The sequence below is a fragment of the Gambusia affinis genome, linkage group LG17, assembly GCF_019740435.1.
Source record: "Gambusia affinis linkage group LG17, SWU_Gaff_1.0, whole genome shotgun sequence".
Taxonomy (NCBI): Eukaryota; Metazoa; Chordata; class Actinopteri; order Cyprinodontiformes; family Poeciliidae; genus Gambusia; species Gambusia affinis.
In genome coordinates this window covers 12061177-12079176 of record NC_057884.1, presented here as the reverse complement: position 1 = coordinate 12079176, position 18000 = coordinate 12061177, and the positions used below count along the sequence as shown (strand labels likewise).

The 18000-nt window shown below is 35.6% G+C and overlaps 1 protein-coding gene across 3 annotated transcripts in view; it reads left to right on the top strand.

The window, feature by feature from the left end:
* The window catches only part of rgs3a (regulator of G protein signaling 3a), a 133806-nt gene that overhangs the window by 15671 nt on the left and 100135 nt on the right, over window positions 1–18000 (top strand). Inside the window, exons 8-9 of one of the 3 annotated variants that reach the window (XM_044096091.1) lie at window positions 2996–3056; window positions 6241–6331. In XM_044096091.1, coding sequence (XP_043952026.1) covers window positions 2996–3056; window positions 6241–6331 — 152 coding nt within the window. Of the gene's footprint in view, window positions 1–2995; window positions 3057–6240; window positions 6332–7525; window positions 7847–15531; window positions 15616–18000 lie in introns of those variants that run through there. The other 2 variants (XM_044096093.1, XM_044096094.1) reach the window with 2 other exon arrangements.

Below are 18000 nucleotides of genomic sequence, written 5' to 3'. Positions count from 1 at the left end.
CTATAACTCTGGAGGAGCTGCACAGATCAACAAGACAGCTTAGTTATGTAGCCCTCAAATCTGGCCTTTATGAAAGAGTAGCAAAATTAAATACATTGTAAAACCAAAGTTATATAAAATCAAGCTTGCAAAAAGTGCAAGCTTGATTTTATCTTGTACGTTTTGCTATGTGCAAAAGTATAGTCTATTCACTTTTGCACAAAGCTTGTGACTCAACTTTATACAAAAGTTGAGTCACGTAACTCAACTTTTGCACAAACGTAACTTTGTGGCCTAGATGCAAAATGTTAATAAAAACAATCTCTATAAATTACCCCACGATGAGACGTCATGCTGTGTGAATGCTTGTCCTCAGCACAATAAAGGAGCTTGGTAGGTTCCTTTATTGTGCAGAAAACCTGTTAGAGGCTGCAAAATATTTATGACTGGGATTGAGGGTTACTTTACCACAGAACAAACCTAAGCATGCAGCCAGAGCTTGAATAGAATGGCTTAGGTAATATCTTATTCATGTTAGAAAGTGCAGACCCATTTACAACTAATAAGAGATTACAAAACCCATAAACCCCCATTAAAAACCAGGGGTTTCTGTGTCTAGATATAAATGTTGGTTTAAATGTCCACAAAGATTTGCAGTTGAAGTTGCTGGCAAAGATAATTCTGATTCAGGGAGGGTCTAAACTAAATGTTTCTGAAGGTTAATTGAACCTTCACAAAAATAATGTCAAATTAATAATTCAATTAAAATATTATTAGAAGTGTATTTAATTTTTGTTTGCTAGTGTTTGGTTAAATGAGTTAGAATTAAATAATGCCTTAATCCCAGTGTTTTTATATTATAGATGTTTTCATGAGAATATGAAAGGATAGCTGAGAATACTGCTGTCCTCATTTCACAAACTATCCAGAAAATCTGCTGGTGTAGTGTTAAAGTAACCTCCATACATACAAGTATTGATCATAGCTGGGTGAAATGAATCCTGTTTAGTGTAGTAAACAAATATGTTAATGGATAAATATCCCTACTTCTATGTCACATGACTCAATGCAATTTATGGGAAGAGGCCAGCTCTCAAAAAATTAATCCATTTAGAAAGAGACCTTTCAGGCAATAAAAAAGCTATCCTTTTACACGTTGCTTTGGATAGTGAAATGCAGTAAGTATACACTCTCCAGGTTATATTATTTCAGAGTATCATTCTGTATGAGCGGGTTTGTGTTATGGATGCATATGATAGCATACATTTATTGATGACAGTACAGTTCTTATGTTGCTGATCAGTTGAGCTCTTAAACTGAGATATCTCCTGGTAAAAGAATCAATAACCAAAACACACTGAAAGAATGTTTGTTAGTCAGACCAAACATTAATTCCCTATAAATTAGGTAAAGGGCTTTCAGTGAAAATAATAGGGTCTCACTGTTGTTAATTTCTTAACATTATACTTTTGGCAGCTACTAAATTATTTTACTCTTTGCAAATGTAGTTCGGGTGTTCATTTGTCATGACAACTAGTTTGCATCATAACAGCGTCAGCAGCTGCACTACACGCTTCCAGCTGTGAGCTTGTCAAGAATTATTTTTCTCATGTTTTTTGTCCCTATACCTACACAGTTGCACAGACCACCCAAACTAAATATAGCAAAATTTGCTCCACACAAGCTTCTGATTCAATTACATTCAAAAATACGTTATTGATCCAAAATGAAGATTAAATGTTGTTCCTGTTAATTTAAGGTTCTTCAAAAGGTTATAGGTGATGACGGCTGTGGGAAGGAAGAATCTGCTGTAGCAGTCAGTAATACACCGAATTTGAAATGGGATTTGATCTAACCTTGTTTTTTCTGAAATCAACAATCATCTACTTTGTTTTGTTCCCATTGAAGATGAAATAATTGCTTACACACTTTCACACAAAGCGGTAAACCAGATCTAAATGCAGAGTCATCTGAGTATTTCAGTGGATGACAGGAATCAGACTTCTGTTGGACATTTGCGATATACAGGCAGAAAAGGAGTGGTGAGAGTACAGGCCCCTGTGGTGCTCCTGTGGTGCTCACAATGTGGTTAAACACATGACTCTTCAATTCAAAACTGTGGCCCTATTTGTCAGGTAATCATTAATCCAGGTGATAATTCAGCCCAAAACAAATTGTGCTGAATTGTGTTAAATGTTCTGGAGAAATCAAAGAACGTGATTCTCTCAATGCTGCCTGGTTTGTCCTTAAGACAGTGGGTTTCTTGAAGCAGGTATATGATGGCAGCTTCAACTCCAACTCAATGGTGATGAGCAAACTGCCGGCGGTCCAGATACAGGCTTGTTTGCTTGCTCAGATGGACCAACAGGAGTTTAGTATCTATGCACCAAAAATCTGGAACAAACTTCCAGAAAACTGTAAAACAGCTGAAACACTGACTTCCTTTAAATCTCAACTAAAAACCCACTTGTTTAGAGTTGTATTCAAAACGTAATCAATTGCAAATTTATTGACGGAATCTGACTATGTTGTGTTTTTATTGTTGATTCTATGTTGCATTGTATTTTTGTGTTTGATTTGATGTAAAGCACTTTGAAATGTCTTGCTGCTGAAATGTGCTATACAAATAAAGTTTGATTTGATTGATAATGTGGGATATCAGGACAACATGAATGGTTGTAATTAAATATTTTCAAATTCCTTTTGTCCTCTACCTTAAATTTTAGTTTTTCACCAGGCTTTTATTACTCTGACATCACCAAAAATGTTATGAATGAGCTTAATGCAAAAGATCTAGATAGCAAATATATAAAAGGACCACTTAAATTATTAAAAATATAAATCTGATGGGTCTGATTTTATTTTTTTAAATTAGTTTTCTTCATTTCTACCCTATGGTGGATTGAAAATGTATTTGAAGCGTCTGACCTGAGTTTGTTGAGCCCCTCAGCTCAGGGGTATTAATTGATTTTCATTCTGCTGACTTATTCTCTCTGATGTCTCTCAACATCAACAGAGTGAGTGTTCTGCTTGGTTGCATGAGCTTTGGCCTGTGCTCCCTTATGGATGCAGACAAGGTAAGTTTGAACAGAGATTTCAGCTCTAAAGCCATTTTTGTGCTGTTTTTCAGCTCTGTGCAAGTGTCTCCATCTGTTGTGTGTCTCATCCATCAGACCATGAATTTAAGAGTTTAATTCAGTGCGAATGAATTCCAGTGACCTCAATAGTTTGGAGGAAACACTTTGGGGTTAACAGTGTCACAGCACTGCACTGTTGCCTCTAGATACTGGAATGGGAACACAGTTTGACTCACTGAGCTTTCCTGCTTTAAGGTCAAAGTTCACACACTTTATACACACACATTATTTTAATGTTTCAGGGTATATTGTATATAATTACATGAATTGGTTTTCATAACTAGCGCCTATTTTTCTTTGGACACCAAAGATACATCAGCGTAAAGAAAACATTGTGCTTTGCATATCCACAAAATGACACTATGAAATCAAAAAGACATGTTTCCACAGCTTATTTCCATTTGTTTCAGAAAATATTCAGAAAACAATCTCTCCCACATTTTACTTATTTTTCACAGAAGTTTAATCAACTATTTGTCTTTTCTAGAAGGACTGGTTTTCACCAGAGACATCAAGCGTTTTGGCGATTCGTTTAAGTTCAACAGAGCTCTACCACTAACAAATGGTAGACAATCTAAAATAAGTTAAAATTGAAAAGAAATGTTATGTTGGTATAAATCACTTAAAATATTTAATTTATTGACTTCTGTCCAAACTTTGACAGTCAAATCACCCAAAAATTATTATAAGAATTCAAGTAAATGCAGTTCAGTTTACTTATGTAGTGCCAATTCACAAATTGATTAAACAAATATCATTTTAAAGTACCTAACATGACGGACAGATCTAATTTAAATATGGGAATAAATTGTCAGTTCAGTCCAGGCATAAAGACAGCCTCAGAGCTAATTGCCTATTTTTCAATTTGAGCCGATTTATTAAACAATGCAGTCAATTTCTGTTTTGTATATATTTTTTTACTTATTTTGTTTATTTTGTAGTATTTGCACTGTTCCCTTACAACAAAAAATGTTTCTGTTTCAAATCTCAATTTTGCAGGGATTATTTAATCACACAATCCAAAAACATGAATGTTATGATAATTAATGACTCAAATACTTACTTTATATAAGTGTGGGTGATTGTGTGTTTCATTTCTTTGTGCTGACTCTGAGATGACCTGAAAACCTCTTCAGGATGCACTCGACCTCTCGCCCGATAACTAAGACTGACTTCAGCCAGTGTGCAAACTAAGTGCCCCAAAGCTGCTCATAATAAGGAAATGTTGCCTCAGTTCCACTGACAAAACCTCCATTTTTGTCAGACTTGGTTCAATCTCTTCCTTTTAGTGTCTTTTTCTTCTGAAGCCTGTGGTGCAGGTGTGTTTTTCGAAAGAATAACATGGTTATCAGTAGTTGCTGTCTCTCTTTTTTCATCTGGGCAAAAACATTTACAAAAATTTGCCAAGCTGTATTACGTATATTTAAATACCGTAACGTTATTGGCACACAGGTAGAGAAGAAGCGCCGAGACCATTTAGCCAATCAGGACGCAGAATACAATGCACTGTGGGAAAAAAATCTTCACAAAAATATCCGCGGAGAAGCGAGGCCGTGAAAGGTGAACTGCTTTATAGCGAGGGTTCACTGTAGTGGAGAAGCAAAATAAGCAACACCAGAATTGTTCTCTTTTACAGCACCAGAAGGTGTCTGGAAACACTATATTTTTCCTTCAGAGACGTCTTATTATTTTTGTATTTCCTCTTTATTTTTAAATACTTCACTGACAATTAAAGCAGCTTTAAGCCTTCATCCCACGATAACACTTTCCTTATATGAGAGTGTTGTAGTTGGTGTAATCTAGTAGTAGTAAGGTTTGGTGTGTTCACTGATTGGAAAAAGGTTATTTTTGAATTTTCAGCCAATTCTCTTTGCCATTATTTTCTTTCCCATGCTTTGCAAATCCCTGATTAAGTTGTCAATATTAAAGCATATATATATATCAGTTTCAAAGCAATAATATTTATTGGATATTATCAATGCACATTTTTGTCATAGATATTTGCCATTACTACACAAAGTTCTTTTTGCATTGAGATTTACATGGGAAAGCACAGATAAATATTAAAATCTTGCTAATGCTTACTGATGGCTCCTCTTAGCATTTATCTCGATGAATATTTTATCAACTTAATATGCAAATCCGTTAGTTTCACGTTTGAGTCGTAGGGAGTATTGTCTTCTCATTCTCTCCACTACATTCATTACTCTCCTCTGCTGTTGTTTCATTCATCCTTTTTTCAAGCCAGTCCTCCTCTGTCTCCTCCACCTACTTCTTTGATTTTCAGAATCATTTTGGGCTTATGAGAATGGGCTGATATTTAGGCAATTTCTTATCCTGACTGTCACATCTTGTGATTTGTTTTCATCCTTCTCATATGCTGTGGTTTTTGCTTCTGTCATCTTTCGCTTTTTCTTGTTGTCCCCCTCCTTTGTGTCCTTCTGGTCCATTTTTCCTGCTATCTTTCATCATGTGTGTAGGGTAATATTGAATGATTGAATAAATCCCTCCCAGTTTTTTAAGGCTTATGCCCTCTCCTCCCCTCCCCCTTCTTCTAAATAAGTTCCCTGCCTATCCTCCCCCTTGTCCTACAGCCTGCAGAAATCTGTCCACTCTGAGAAGATGCTTTTAAAATGAAGATTATTGTCGCAGTCTGTGGCGCCACATTTATTGAGCACAAAAGAGAAATCAGCTAGTGTGGTAAATGTGTGTTAGATTAAACAGAACAAATGTATGACAGTAAAATGATAGCAGAATTGAATCGACTTGTTTTGCCATTGTTTGTCAGTCTGTGTCCATCAGGATTACAAAACAGGCCCAATCTGTTAGCGTGCATAGTCTCATTAAGTCACAATAGATAGCATAAAATACTCTCTCTCTCTCCTCTATAATTTCACACACCATCTGGTTTAAAGACTAGAAGTGTACAGATGTAGAAGCATCAGCTGCTGGAAAAAAGCAAAAGTAGCTAACAAACTCAGCTTCCGAGTGTTTAGGGGTTTCTGTCTGACTTCACATTTTGGCCATGATATGTTGAACTCCTGACAGCTTTCATGTATTTATGTGTATAATAGATACAATATCCATGTGTGTGCAGTCAATTATATATGCATTTGTCCTCTAGGAAATTCAAGGATGGTACTATCTGCTTGGGGAAGAACTGGGGAGATGGAAACATCTTAAAGTGCCAGCTAAACTTAATCACCACACCACTGGTAAGTTAATGGAGCAAAAATGAAATATCTTTAAACTAATAAAAATTTTTGAAAGCAATGATAAATGTGTATTGTATTTGTCATGTAGAATAGGTTAAACATTTGAATATCACACAAACCAACAGAAAACATACACTCATTGCTGGGCACATACGGTAGACAAGAGTCCACCAGATGTTGGATAAACAGCAGAACAAAAGCAAATGAGGTTAAAATCATATATCATATATCATATATCATATATTTTACTCCATGCTTCATTTACCACTAAACGTAGTTACATAATAACTATTATTTGAAAACTGGTCACAGATCTGGGTATATATACAGTGGTGTTTATTAGGGCAGCACAATATACAGCTCTAGAAAGAATTAAGAGACCTCTGCACTGAAACCCATACATCAGTATTATTGTTTCTAAATTAATATGAAGTTGTTTTCTTTGTTTCTCTGGTCTGAAAGACCTCAAATAATGTGGATCAGAATTGGTTATTTTGACCATTTATCATTTTCTGCAATTAAGTACAAAATTTTTGCCTGAAATTTCAGAGACATGTTGCCAAAAGTTCATAGAATAAAAGAACAATGTTAATTTTACTCAAAACACAACTTTGGTGTTTCAATCATCTTTCAGAACAATTTTTTTTTTTATCAAGATCCTGTCAATATGGAAATACCGGTACTTTTTTATTTTTAGTTTATTTTTTTTATTTACTTTTTGTTATCAGTAGTTTAACTCAGTTTTTCCCCTTACTTATATTTTCATAGTGTTTAGAGCTATTAGACATCTCTGTTAGCTTTACATTAAATTTTAATCCGTCATTTCAGCAACGTACATCTGTTTATATTCATAAAACGGATTCATGGAAGTACAATGTAGCATTTTTGCATTAAAATTTAACCTGATGAAACCAGTCAAGCCGAAAACACAAACTAACATGTATAGTACACACAATAATAAAATTTAAGTTGAAATTAATCCAATGTTCAACAATGCATGAAAGTAAACCATGAACAGCCAATGGTCTCTCTTGTTATGTGCTTGGCCACTGGAAATAAGTTTTTATCTGCCCTTCGGACCAGGAGGCGGGCCGACCAGGGAAGCGAGGGATTAAAAGAGAGAAGGAAAAAGGGATTAGGACAGCGAATGAGGGGGAAACGGAGAGAGTAGAGTGGAGAACACGGGAGAGGAGGGAGGGGTCTGGATGAAGCCCTAACACGTCACAGTTGCCAGAGAGCGAGATTGAGACGGAGCTCTCCAATACCATTCACTGCTGAAGCAGATCTACCCCTACACTGATACACACGCCCTCAACTCACACTCACTCACACACACATTCACCACACACTGACACAGTGGACTGGACAACTATTTGTTTCTTCTCAACATTTCTGAGTGCTCCCTCTTTTTTTCTGCCTATGTTTCTTCCACTCATAGTTGATGGCTGTGCTGGTTTGTGTGTTTGTGTTGGAGTCATGCTTCTCTGTGCCAGCCATAAGGGCAGCCTAGACTAGGTGAGTACCACATTTATATTATTCTACTTGACAGTACTCACTTCACATGGTTTAAAAGTTGTATGATCAGCTGCACAGCTGTGAATTTGCAACTTGGACGGGCACATTTATTATTGAGGGCGCTATAAAAATTTGAATCTTATTAATTTTTTGTTCTCCTTCTGCTTCTTTATTTACTTTGTGTCGTTTTGCATGTGGCTAGCATTATATAAGTATATTTTGCAGTGCTGTGGGCGTGTTACTTGTCTGTCAGTCCTCATTTAATTTGTACTTGGTAGGCTAAATTGGTCACAATTAATTTCCACAATATACCCCTGAAGGGGTTAGCCTACCCATCGACTGGCTTATTGATTGCCAGCATCAGTGTGACCCTTTGACACAGACATGTGCTCCTATTTCACCCCTCACAGCTCGAAGGCTCTTCTTTCTAAGATACTTTCCTCTCCTTTTTTTTTTTTTTTTAACATAGCGCAAGTTTGGATTACTAATATTATGGTTATCATAAGATGTTCACAAACTCATCCCAATTTACACTGCTTGGCTGAACAAGGCTAATCTGCCTCATGAAACTTTAAAATGAGTTTTATGCTTCTGTGGATGGAACTAGGACAGAAGTATCAGATTGGACAAGACCCAGCCAGGAGGAAATAATTGCAAAGCTTGCATGTGGAGAAACTGACTTTTACTTGGGGACGTTACAAAGGCAAGTTGTCCTTTTAGCTGTTAGATCTGATCATTTGAAAAGCTGTGCAGATATTTTCTGCTGATAAGGGGAATGTGGGAAATTGCTAGATTGTTACTTTTAGAACGTGGCTAAAAAGTGAAAGCCAAATGATTTATTGTATTATTAAATGTGTTGTCTTTTCATCTCTTGCTTTGACAGTACTGCCCTACTACTGTCTCATCTGGCCTCTGCGTATGTGTGTCAGTGGAGGATGCATACTCATGCATGCTCGTGTTCACTGCCAGCTGGCAGAATATAGGCCATGGAGGCGCTGCTGCAGGATGACATGTATTAACGTGAAAAATGCCAAAATCAATTACATTACAATGGCATTCAATAATCTATCTTAGTGTTTCTTCCTCTTGCTTTCTGACCATTCTTATTTCATCTGTCCCAGTGAATATTCATATCTTTAGAATCCTCTCGAGTGTTTCCTTGTCTTGTTCTTTTCACGCTTCTTGCTGATGTCTAGTTTTTGTTTACTTGATTTTTTGTTTCCTCTTTTATCTAGACTGACTCCTTTGTCACATTTCCTTTCTTCTCTTTGTGTCACTGTCTGTTCTCTGAGGTTCTGACAAAATAAACTTTTTTCTTTTTTTTTAACTAAACTAACAATGTGACAATTTGATAGCAGCCAAATGCTTGTGGATGTTCTGATTCAAGCAGTCTGCCAATAACCTAAAGGGCCGTATTTCAGTGTCCAGCACTACTGTGACGTCAGTTTACTACTGCTTGGTGTTTCTTACTTTGCTCTGAGTGCTCCTGTGATTGGTGGCGTATTAGTGAGAAGGCACTACTAATGTAATACAGCTATTACATTTGGTCATTATTATAGTTCTTCTTGCTGGATAAATCAGATTTGCACACATCAGGGGTTATACTTGTATTTTCATTGACATCCTTGTTTTTAAAATTTTTCTCTCTATACTGGCAACACCTTATATCTTACAAAAGGTCACAGTCTTATAGGAATCAACTGCTAAATCTTAACCTTATCTTACGATTGCTTTCCATATTTAATATTTAAATGAGCAAAAAGAAAATGCTATGATTTTGCTAAAAAAAGGAAAAGGAAGTCTTTTTATTTAAGAATTTGTAACCAGAATAAGAAGCAGATTTTATTTTTTGTTTCTCAAAGTTTACAAGGATGTCATTACAAAATTTGCTCTGTGTATGTAATTCTCTGCTTTTTTTTATGCAACATTTGCAATACGGAGGTTCATCTGGGTCCTGCCACCAAGAGACCAACACAGGCTCACCATTTTTTGGATGATTGTTTTCCTCCTCTAACAAAACAAAATTAGAAAAGAGGTAGGCCTTGAAGTTGATGGACCATTAAAATGACACTTGCAATATGAATGAGGTAGAACCAGCTCAGTTTGAAATTCCTTGAACTGTAGCTGAACCTTGTTTTATTTAGGTTAACTGCTTCAGTGTAGGAAATTCAAAGGCCCTTAGATTTATCTCAAAGCAGAAGCTGCCATATGTTCAGGACCTTGTAGTCCTGTGTTTATTTTAATGAGCTTTCCCTCTAAGGTTTGGTTGTTGAGTGCACTGCTTATTGTATTTATGTTAAAATGGAATCTATTAAAAATCTAGTATTGTTTTATATGCTATGTTTATGTTATTCAGTAGATAACATGCTTTTATAGGGCATTTTAACTCTCACCAAAATTCCTTTTTACAGTCTGAACTAAAATCTTCTCACAGCATGTAGATCTGAACGTAGTAATATTTCTATTCAAGTTGATAAACTTGAACGTGGACACCATAGGTTTATGGGAGTTATGGGAGTCTGGTTAATCCCTCTCTGAGATGTGTGCCAGGTCAGAGCGTTGTCAGTGTTGGGTCAAACCTCTAGAGACAGAATTATCTTTGTGAACAAACCTGCCAGCATACCTGCACTTTATGTCGCAGCAACCTGAATGAGGAGGGAACACATGCAGTTGGCCTTTGGGTGAATTGCTTTAAAATGACCTGATATGTAATTATTTCTATCAAGCATAAAATACAGTTGGTTCCCTCTTTTGATACCAAACTCATTCAGATCACTCAGGAGATCAACAGAGAACAACTTAGAGTTTCCTGTGTTGTTTCTTAACTGGACCATAAAAGAAAATCCCCTCAGCACTTATCACGTTCCTCCGTTCCTCCTTTGCTTTTGTTTTTCTAGACAGGGCTTTTGTTCTACAGATGCCATCAGATCTCATCAGATTGACATCTGGGTAGTTTGGAAGCACTATGAAAATCCCAGACTCTGTCATAGTCTTTAAGTCTTTTATAAGTAGTTTTCATGGGTCCTAGGGCTGTCTGACTTACTCCCTGTATGGGGGGGCTGTTGCCATGTGAGAAGAGTGATTGGTCTTCAAAAATGTTTAGGCATAGATATCAAAGTATAACATCCATGGGAAAGCCAGGGCCCAGATTTTCCCAGCAAAAACATTGTATCAAGAGGTACCCAACTCTGAAACTAGGTATTAACTTTAGTCTTTGGCACCAATGTTGATACATACTAAATAAAGTTGACGAGTTTTCTGCTGAAGGTAAGAAATCAATTGCTGATAACTTAACAGAACCTCCCTTCATAAATCCTAAGTTCTCCTTTGGAGGCTGGACACATCATTTATATGTAGATTCTGTGATATTCATTAAATCACCGGAAAATACAAAAACAAAGAATAGGTTGAATAAGCTAAATGTAGCTTACAGTGGTAGAACAAACATTTTCAAACACTTAGTCTTTAATTCAGTACTGAACAATTTCTTAGAAAGAGATACTTAAGAAATGTCTCCATATTTAAAAAGATTAATCGTTTGTTATTAGTCATGCTTCTCTTTGCTTTCTTGCGCTGTTGTCGCTCAGATTGTCCTTGTGTTTGGTTCAAGCTTTCTTTTGCAACAACAAAACCTAGCTGCTGAGTGTTGACAGCTAATTACACTGCAGGGCTGTAATAAAAAGGCTGCCATGTTAATTTTGCTAAACAGGACTGAAATAGGAAGGCTGAGTATGAGTGGCAGCTAAACAGAAAGGCAAGACAGGGCAATTGGTCCCAATCTTTAACCAACCTTTATATGACAATAAATCAAACCTCTTTATCCCCTTGTAGAGTATTAGATGCTAACAAAGTATCAAAGTTTTTCCTTTCCTAGTATCACTATACATATTATCCAATCCTGGAAGTACAAATATAAATTGTTGCACCTTTATGGACACAAAAAAGTATGCTTTAGATTATTGACATAGAATAACTAAACACAGATATATTTTTAAAATAATTTTAGAAGTAGCACTATTTACATGATTTCTTATCATAAATTCATGTATTTCCAATAATTTCTCAAATTTTGGAAAATTTTTCCATAATTTGTGGAATTATCAAGTCTATTATATATATATAGACTTGAAGTTTTAGCACTTCAAGTCTCTCTTTTCTATTACAAATTACACAAAAGGTTGACTTGCCATTTATGGATATTGGGGTTTATTATCTCAGATTGGTGGTGTCAAAAATGGGCATTTATTTTCTCATCTGCTGAATGCAAATTGTTACATTTAAAGTATATAAAAATTGCATTTACAGTGGGTCCAAAAAGACACATATTTCTCCCCTTATTTTAAAGAAAGACATAAACAATAAAAATATTTAAAGCCATCCCAAACACACCATCTGGAAGAATGTTATTTAATTTGGATAAATGCAGCATGCATAAAATAATAATAAAAAAAACACACAAAAAGGTCACAGGACTCTTGAGTGTTTAGGAAAAATATTGTGCAAAACGGTAACGATTATCATTTTCCTTAATTTTAAGTGTACTTGTTCCAGTTTTTTAAAATTAGAACAATATATTGGTTTAAGTGTTTAATAGATTTTTAGATGAAACACAGAGTTTGTTTGGCCATGTGCTATTGACAAAAAGTGATTTTTTTTTTTTTTTTTTTTTGGCTTGCCTCCATTGTGCCAGTGGAGACAAGTGACCTGCAGTGGCATGTACGTGTGTGTGTTTTTGACCATGGCTAATACACTTCCCTCCAATAGGCTTAGCATGGGGGTCTGCATATGTGTAAAACCGAGAATAGCAGAACACCCACTGGGGGTTGTGCACATAAAACTGTGTCATCTGCATTTTTGCACACATTTGTTGCACATTTTTCAAACCCATTCACACTCTGCAGCCATCCATAGACACTACCAAGCTTTTCCAGATGGCACGCTGGGCCTTTAAATCAGAAGATTATATTGAACACCATGTGATTAACTTGAATCAGGGAGATTTTACATTGACATTGGGGGAGGGGTTAGTGTATTTATCTTCTCATTTGCACTGGTTAAATCTTGCTATGCGTTTGGGTGCGTGTTTGGGTATGTGACAACGCTAGACAATTGGTTTGTGGGTTCATGAAGGTCTGACATGACTTGCATCTGATGCTTGAACTGAAGGGTAACACTGACTCCAGGCTCACATCCACTTGATGTGAAGCGAAGCATTTGACCCAGTGGTGCTCCCTGAGCTCCGTGCTTCTATGTGACACATTCCTCTCCTCTGAAACGGCTCATATAAAACGCATAAAAACAAAATGAACTTAAGCCAACTTGAAGCCATTTATTTAAAGCTAAAATATACAGTGTGATAAATTTTAAATGTTGTTCTAGCTGCTTTGTGCATCGCTGTTCCATAGCAACACAACACATTAAGCTTAGTGAGTATTTAGTGTCTTTGAGACTAATCTGTGGTGGCAAATCATTCACTTATTTATCTCTGGTTGGAAAACGCTCCAATCAGCTTGCATTCAGACAAATGATTTTTGAAGTTATTAACAAGGGGTGAATTATACCTCGACATTTGTGCCGGTGCAGCACATTTTCTTTCACAGTACGATAGCAGACTTATACAGTTCAACAATTAAGACTTATAATATTTCTGTAGTTCTATTGTTTTATTGAGTTGTCTACATTCTATATAGATTGCTATTAATTATATTCAGAGGGCCTAAAAGAAAAAAAATCTGTGCATTCAGATGTTACTAAAAAATGACTCTCCAACAACTGGAGGAAAATGAATAGACTCAATATAAAAAAAGAGTAGATTTGCACATGGTGCCGCATTTAAAACACATTCCTCATGACAAACACGGTAACATTACAAACATAAAGCTTTTACATGACTTTTGTTTCTCACTAATTATAGGAGTGATCTAACAACTTAAATTGCAAACTACTCTCAACTTATACCATAAGTCAGATGTAGATGAAAATATGTACTACCAGCTACAAACAAAACCTTTGTTGTTATTGCACATAGAAGCCAAGTTATTTTGAAAATAATGAGTCTGATCTTGAGTAAAAGGGACTTGCTGGACTTTTACTTGCTCTTGGTTTATTTATTTTAGTCCTGCCAGGTTTTCTCTTTAGCGTTGACCCAAGATCTGCTGTTCAACAACCATTTACCTGGGTGACTGGAAGGCTGTCCTACCATCAGTTCACATCTCTTTCAAGTTAATAAAACCCCCGCTAAAGTCAGCCTTTGATTGAGAGCTTCCAATTGCCAATGAAATAAATGAAATAGCTCTTTATGCTGCTGCCACATCAAAAACTTTGAGAAAGCTTGACAGGAGCTGCAACATCTGCTCGCTAACATTAATTAGCAAAACTGTATCTTGAGCCAAATGCTAGGGAGATTAGCAATGATCCTCAGGCACTTTCGGTGGTTTAATTGGGAAGCTTGAACAATTATTTATGTATTTGCTTTAGATCAGCTAAAAATATTATTTTTCCAAAAACATCTACAGTTTCCAACAAGAGCACACTCAAAAGCCACATAAGTCTTTTGGTCCATGTTCAATTATTTTTACATGAAAATGATTAAAATTTTATGATGCTTACATAACATTTTATTTTTTTATTTCATTTATGTTCTCTGAGAGCCAGTCCAAAATGAAAACGTACCAGCTTACTCCGCTTGAAGAGCTACATTAGGAACCTATATGTGTGCTCTCTACAGTGTTTTTTATTTTAATATTTTTTTACACATGCAATCTGTTTAGCATGTTTTGGTCTTCAAAGAGGAAGTTTTATCACACTTATGTGTCACTCTTGCACAGGCCCAAAGCATGACCAATCAGATAATTTGCTTAGAAGATGGATGCTTATGATTTTCAGTCATTTCTGCACCCTTTTAACAAACATTAACAACATTTATCTTTAATAATCCACATAGGTTCTCATTTCTTAATTCCTTCTTTTCATCGGAATTAGTTTTTTTTTATCATGAGACATAAGTTAAGAAACATAAGTTGCTTTAAAAAAATAAACAAAAATTTGTGCAAAAGCAATTAAAACAAATTAGTGAGGTGAATTGCAAGGATCCTGTGGTGCCACTGGCAGATCTGTGCAAATGCACAGGGACATAACAAAGATTGTGTTTGTATAAGTGTCGCACAGTTTTTTTTTTTTTACACCTGACATCTTGGGATATGAAATTAAGTGTTTCATACTCACTATGCGTCGGTTTCTTGCCCAGCAGAGGACATTTTTGACCCTGACTGTGTCATCTCGCATCAGTGTCTGACCTCACAATCACACTTCTAGTAAAGAATTTTCTTAAACACTCCTAAACCTTGTAAAAACCCTTTCTGGAAGAGTTGAAGCTGCAAATGGAGGGACAACATCATAAAAAATGCTATTGATCAGGAATGTGATATCACCAAAGTTAATATGTGTGTGAAAGCAAATGAGCAAATAATTTTGGCATTATATTGTAAGTACCAGCTAGAGGTTTTTAGGATTTACTAGTTTGTTCAAGCGTCTGATGGTCAACTTGCTGAAATTCAGAACAACAGCCAATTAAATCACGTAAATCACAAATTGACCCTCAATTTTTTTTTTTTTTTGTCCTTGCATTTTTTTGCTGAGAAAACTTGCATCCCAGCACCTATAGGTTCCCAACACACACACACACACACGCACACGCACACACACGCACACACACACATGGGAAAACCTCTGCTCTGCAGAATCAACTGCCACTTCTCAGCAGGATGTCGGTAAGATCATCTAAAGTTGCTAAGGGGATTGCTTAACAAAGCAAAAAAATGTCTGAGATGCTCAAATTCCACAGATAGACAGGAGGTCTATTCTTACAAACTAGGTATCAGACAAAACGACACACTATCTCAGGTTCTTAGCCATGCCTTTTCTGATCAGAGCTCTTTAAATATTTAAAGCGTATTAAATAGTGTGTGATTATATATTTATTTTATGGTACATTTGATTCATAATCCTTATTGGATCATCCTTTTTAGTTTAACTGAAATATTTTATCGTGTAACACTTTGACTGAGTTCCCAGATGATATTATCTAGGTTTTCTTTTGGCAGGAAGGGAAATGTGTTATCGCCACACATCCAATTGCATCCTGAAATTAAGAGTTTGATTTACTAAAGAGAGGCAAAAACAGAACACAAATAATTTTGGTTTGTTTGGATGTAACTGGTGTTCTTTGGGACAGACTCCTGCTTATTTATCTGACCTCCTGCAACTTTCAAATCACTTAGATCTAAGGATCACTTGCTTTTAGCAGTACAAAGGTCTAGGCAGGTCTACAGGCGTCATCCCGCCTTTGGAGTTGCAGCCCCTAAAATGTGAGGTCAAACCGTCTCCAAGGTGTCAATGTAGTGGCTTTAAATAGTGTTTAGTGTTCAGTTTTCTCTTTTTATTGTCTACTTTGCTCTATTTTTTAGAATCTGATGCATCATTTTTTTAAAAAATCACACGTGAATAATAATAATATTATTTCTGGCACAAATAATAAGTATACTGTGTTGGTGATGTTAATATAACTCAACTAAAAGCAATGACTCCGGGATAAAGCAATCAAACTCTCCATTAAAGAATCTGAATTCAGAATTAGGATTCCTTTTTATTGTCATCGTGCACAACAATAGAAATTCTCCAAGGCAAGTCATATAATTAAATAAAAACAATAATAAATATGTAATATGTCATAATAAATATGTATTTACAACTTTTAAAACAAGAGCAGTTTGCATATTTGGGAAACTGCTTGAAATGAACTGAATTATAACTTTTTGATGACTTCATTCATTCATTTTCAGTTTTATAATTTTTATGTGTTTATTTATATTACCATATTTTTTGTTGGTTTTTCCTCGGTTTTTATGCAAATCTATTGTGGAAGCTATATCTAAAAATGTTGACTGGTATTTTTGGCATGAAGTTAAATTTTTTACTTCTGCTTAGCAAAACAATAGTGACATTTATTATTCAATAAATCAGGACATAGTCCTAGTGTTTGTTTTTTTTGTGAAACAATGAAGACAAATATAGCGTTTCTGAAAGGGTTTAGTTTTTTCTTTTGAAGATCTTTTCATAGAATGCAGAATTTAAAATGCTTTATAGTTACATTAAGAGGAAATTAAGAAATATAAGATGTAGGCAGTTTCACAGCAGTTTTGAATCACCTTAAATACACACGTAATGAAAAAGTTTTGTAGCGCAATTTAATGATTTGTAAAATGCTAAAAGACCACAGTACTGTATTAGAACAGTGATGTAAATCATAACCACAACATAAATTAATTTTGTCCAGTCTAAACACTGTTTTGATTTCAAAAAAAGAAAACCTCAAGAAGTTAAAAATAAATGTAAAGATTATTTTAGATATGGTTCACTTCATAATATGAGCCAAAGGTTTCACTGTCATTAAAGGTTTGAAATGTTGAGTTAGCAAAAAGAACAAACTCAGCAGGGAATCTCTGAAGTATGAAGTTCAAAGAGGACATCATTATTGAAAGAGAGGCCCAAGAGACCAATGGTAAAAAAAAAAAAAAGTCTCATAGATATACCAGTCTTTCAAGGATATGATGCATGCACAGAGGGACGCCAAATAAGTCCTATTTTAAAATGCTAAGCATTATTGAGATACTAGAAAAGGAGTAAGAACAACCGCCATCTTGCTGTTGTGTGTTACAAAGCAAATTACACAAAACCTTTTTTTTTTTCTGGCTGACCCTACTCACCCCAAATTCTCAACCTACCTTGGGCTGTTTGATTTGTGTGTTTACACTGCAGTGCTGTTTATGTGAATTCTGTTTGCTGTTGCTGAGGAAATCACTCTTTCCTCTTTTGTAGCCCAATGTGCTGGAAACGGGTAAGGTTCCTCAGCAAAAGCGATAACCACTTATTCTGTCACGGCTTTTACCGTTTAACTTATGCAAAGCTAGCAAAGCCGCTGTGCAAAAATGTAACGTGACATGTTTTAAGACTACTTCCACCTTCACCACATCTATCAGAAATTAAATAAACAGACACTCCTTTCTGGGTTGTGATTCAATGTTGTAAAATAATGTAAATACTCTGCAGTTCCACTCTAAAAAATTCTTTAAATTTAGAGGACGCTTATAATTTTA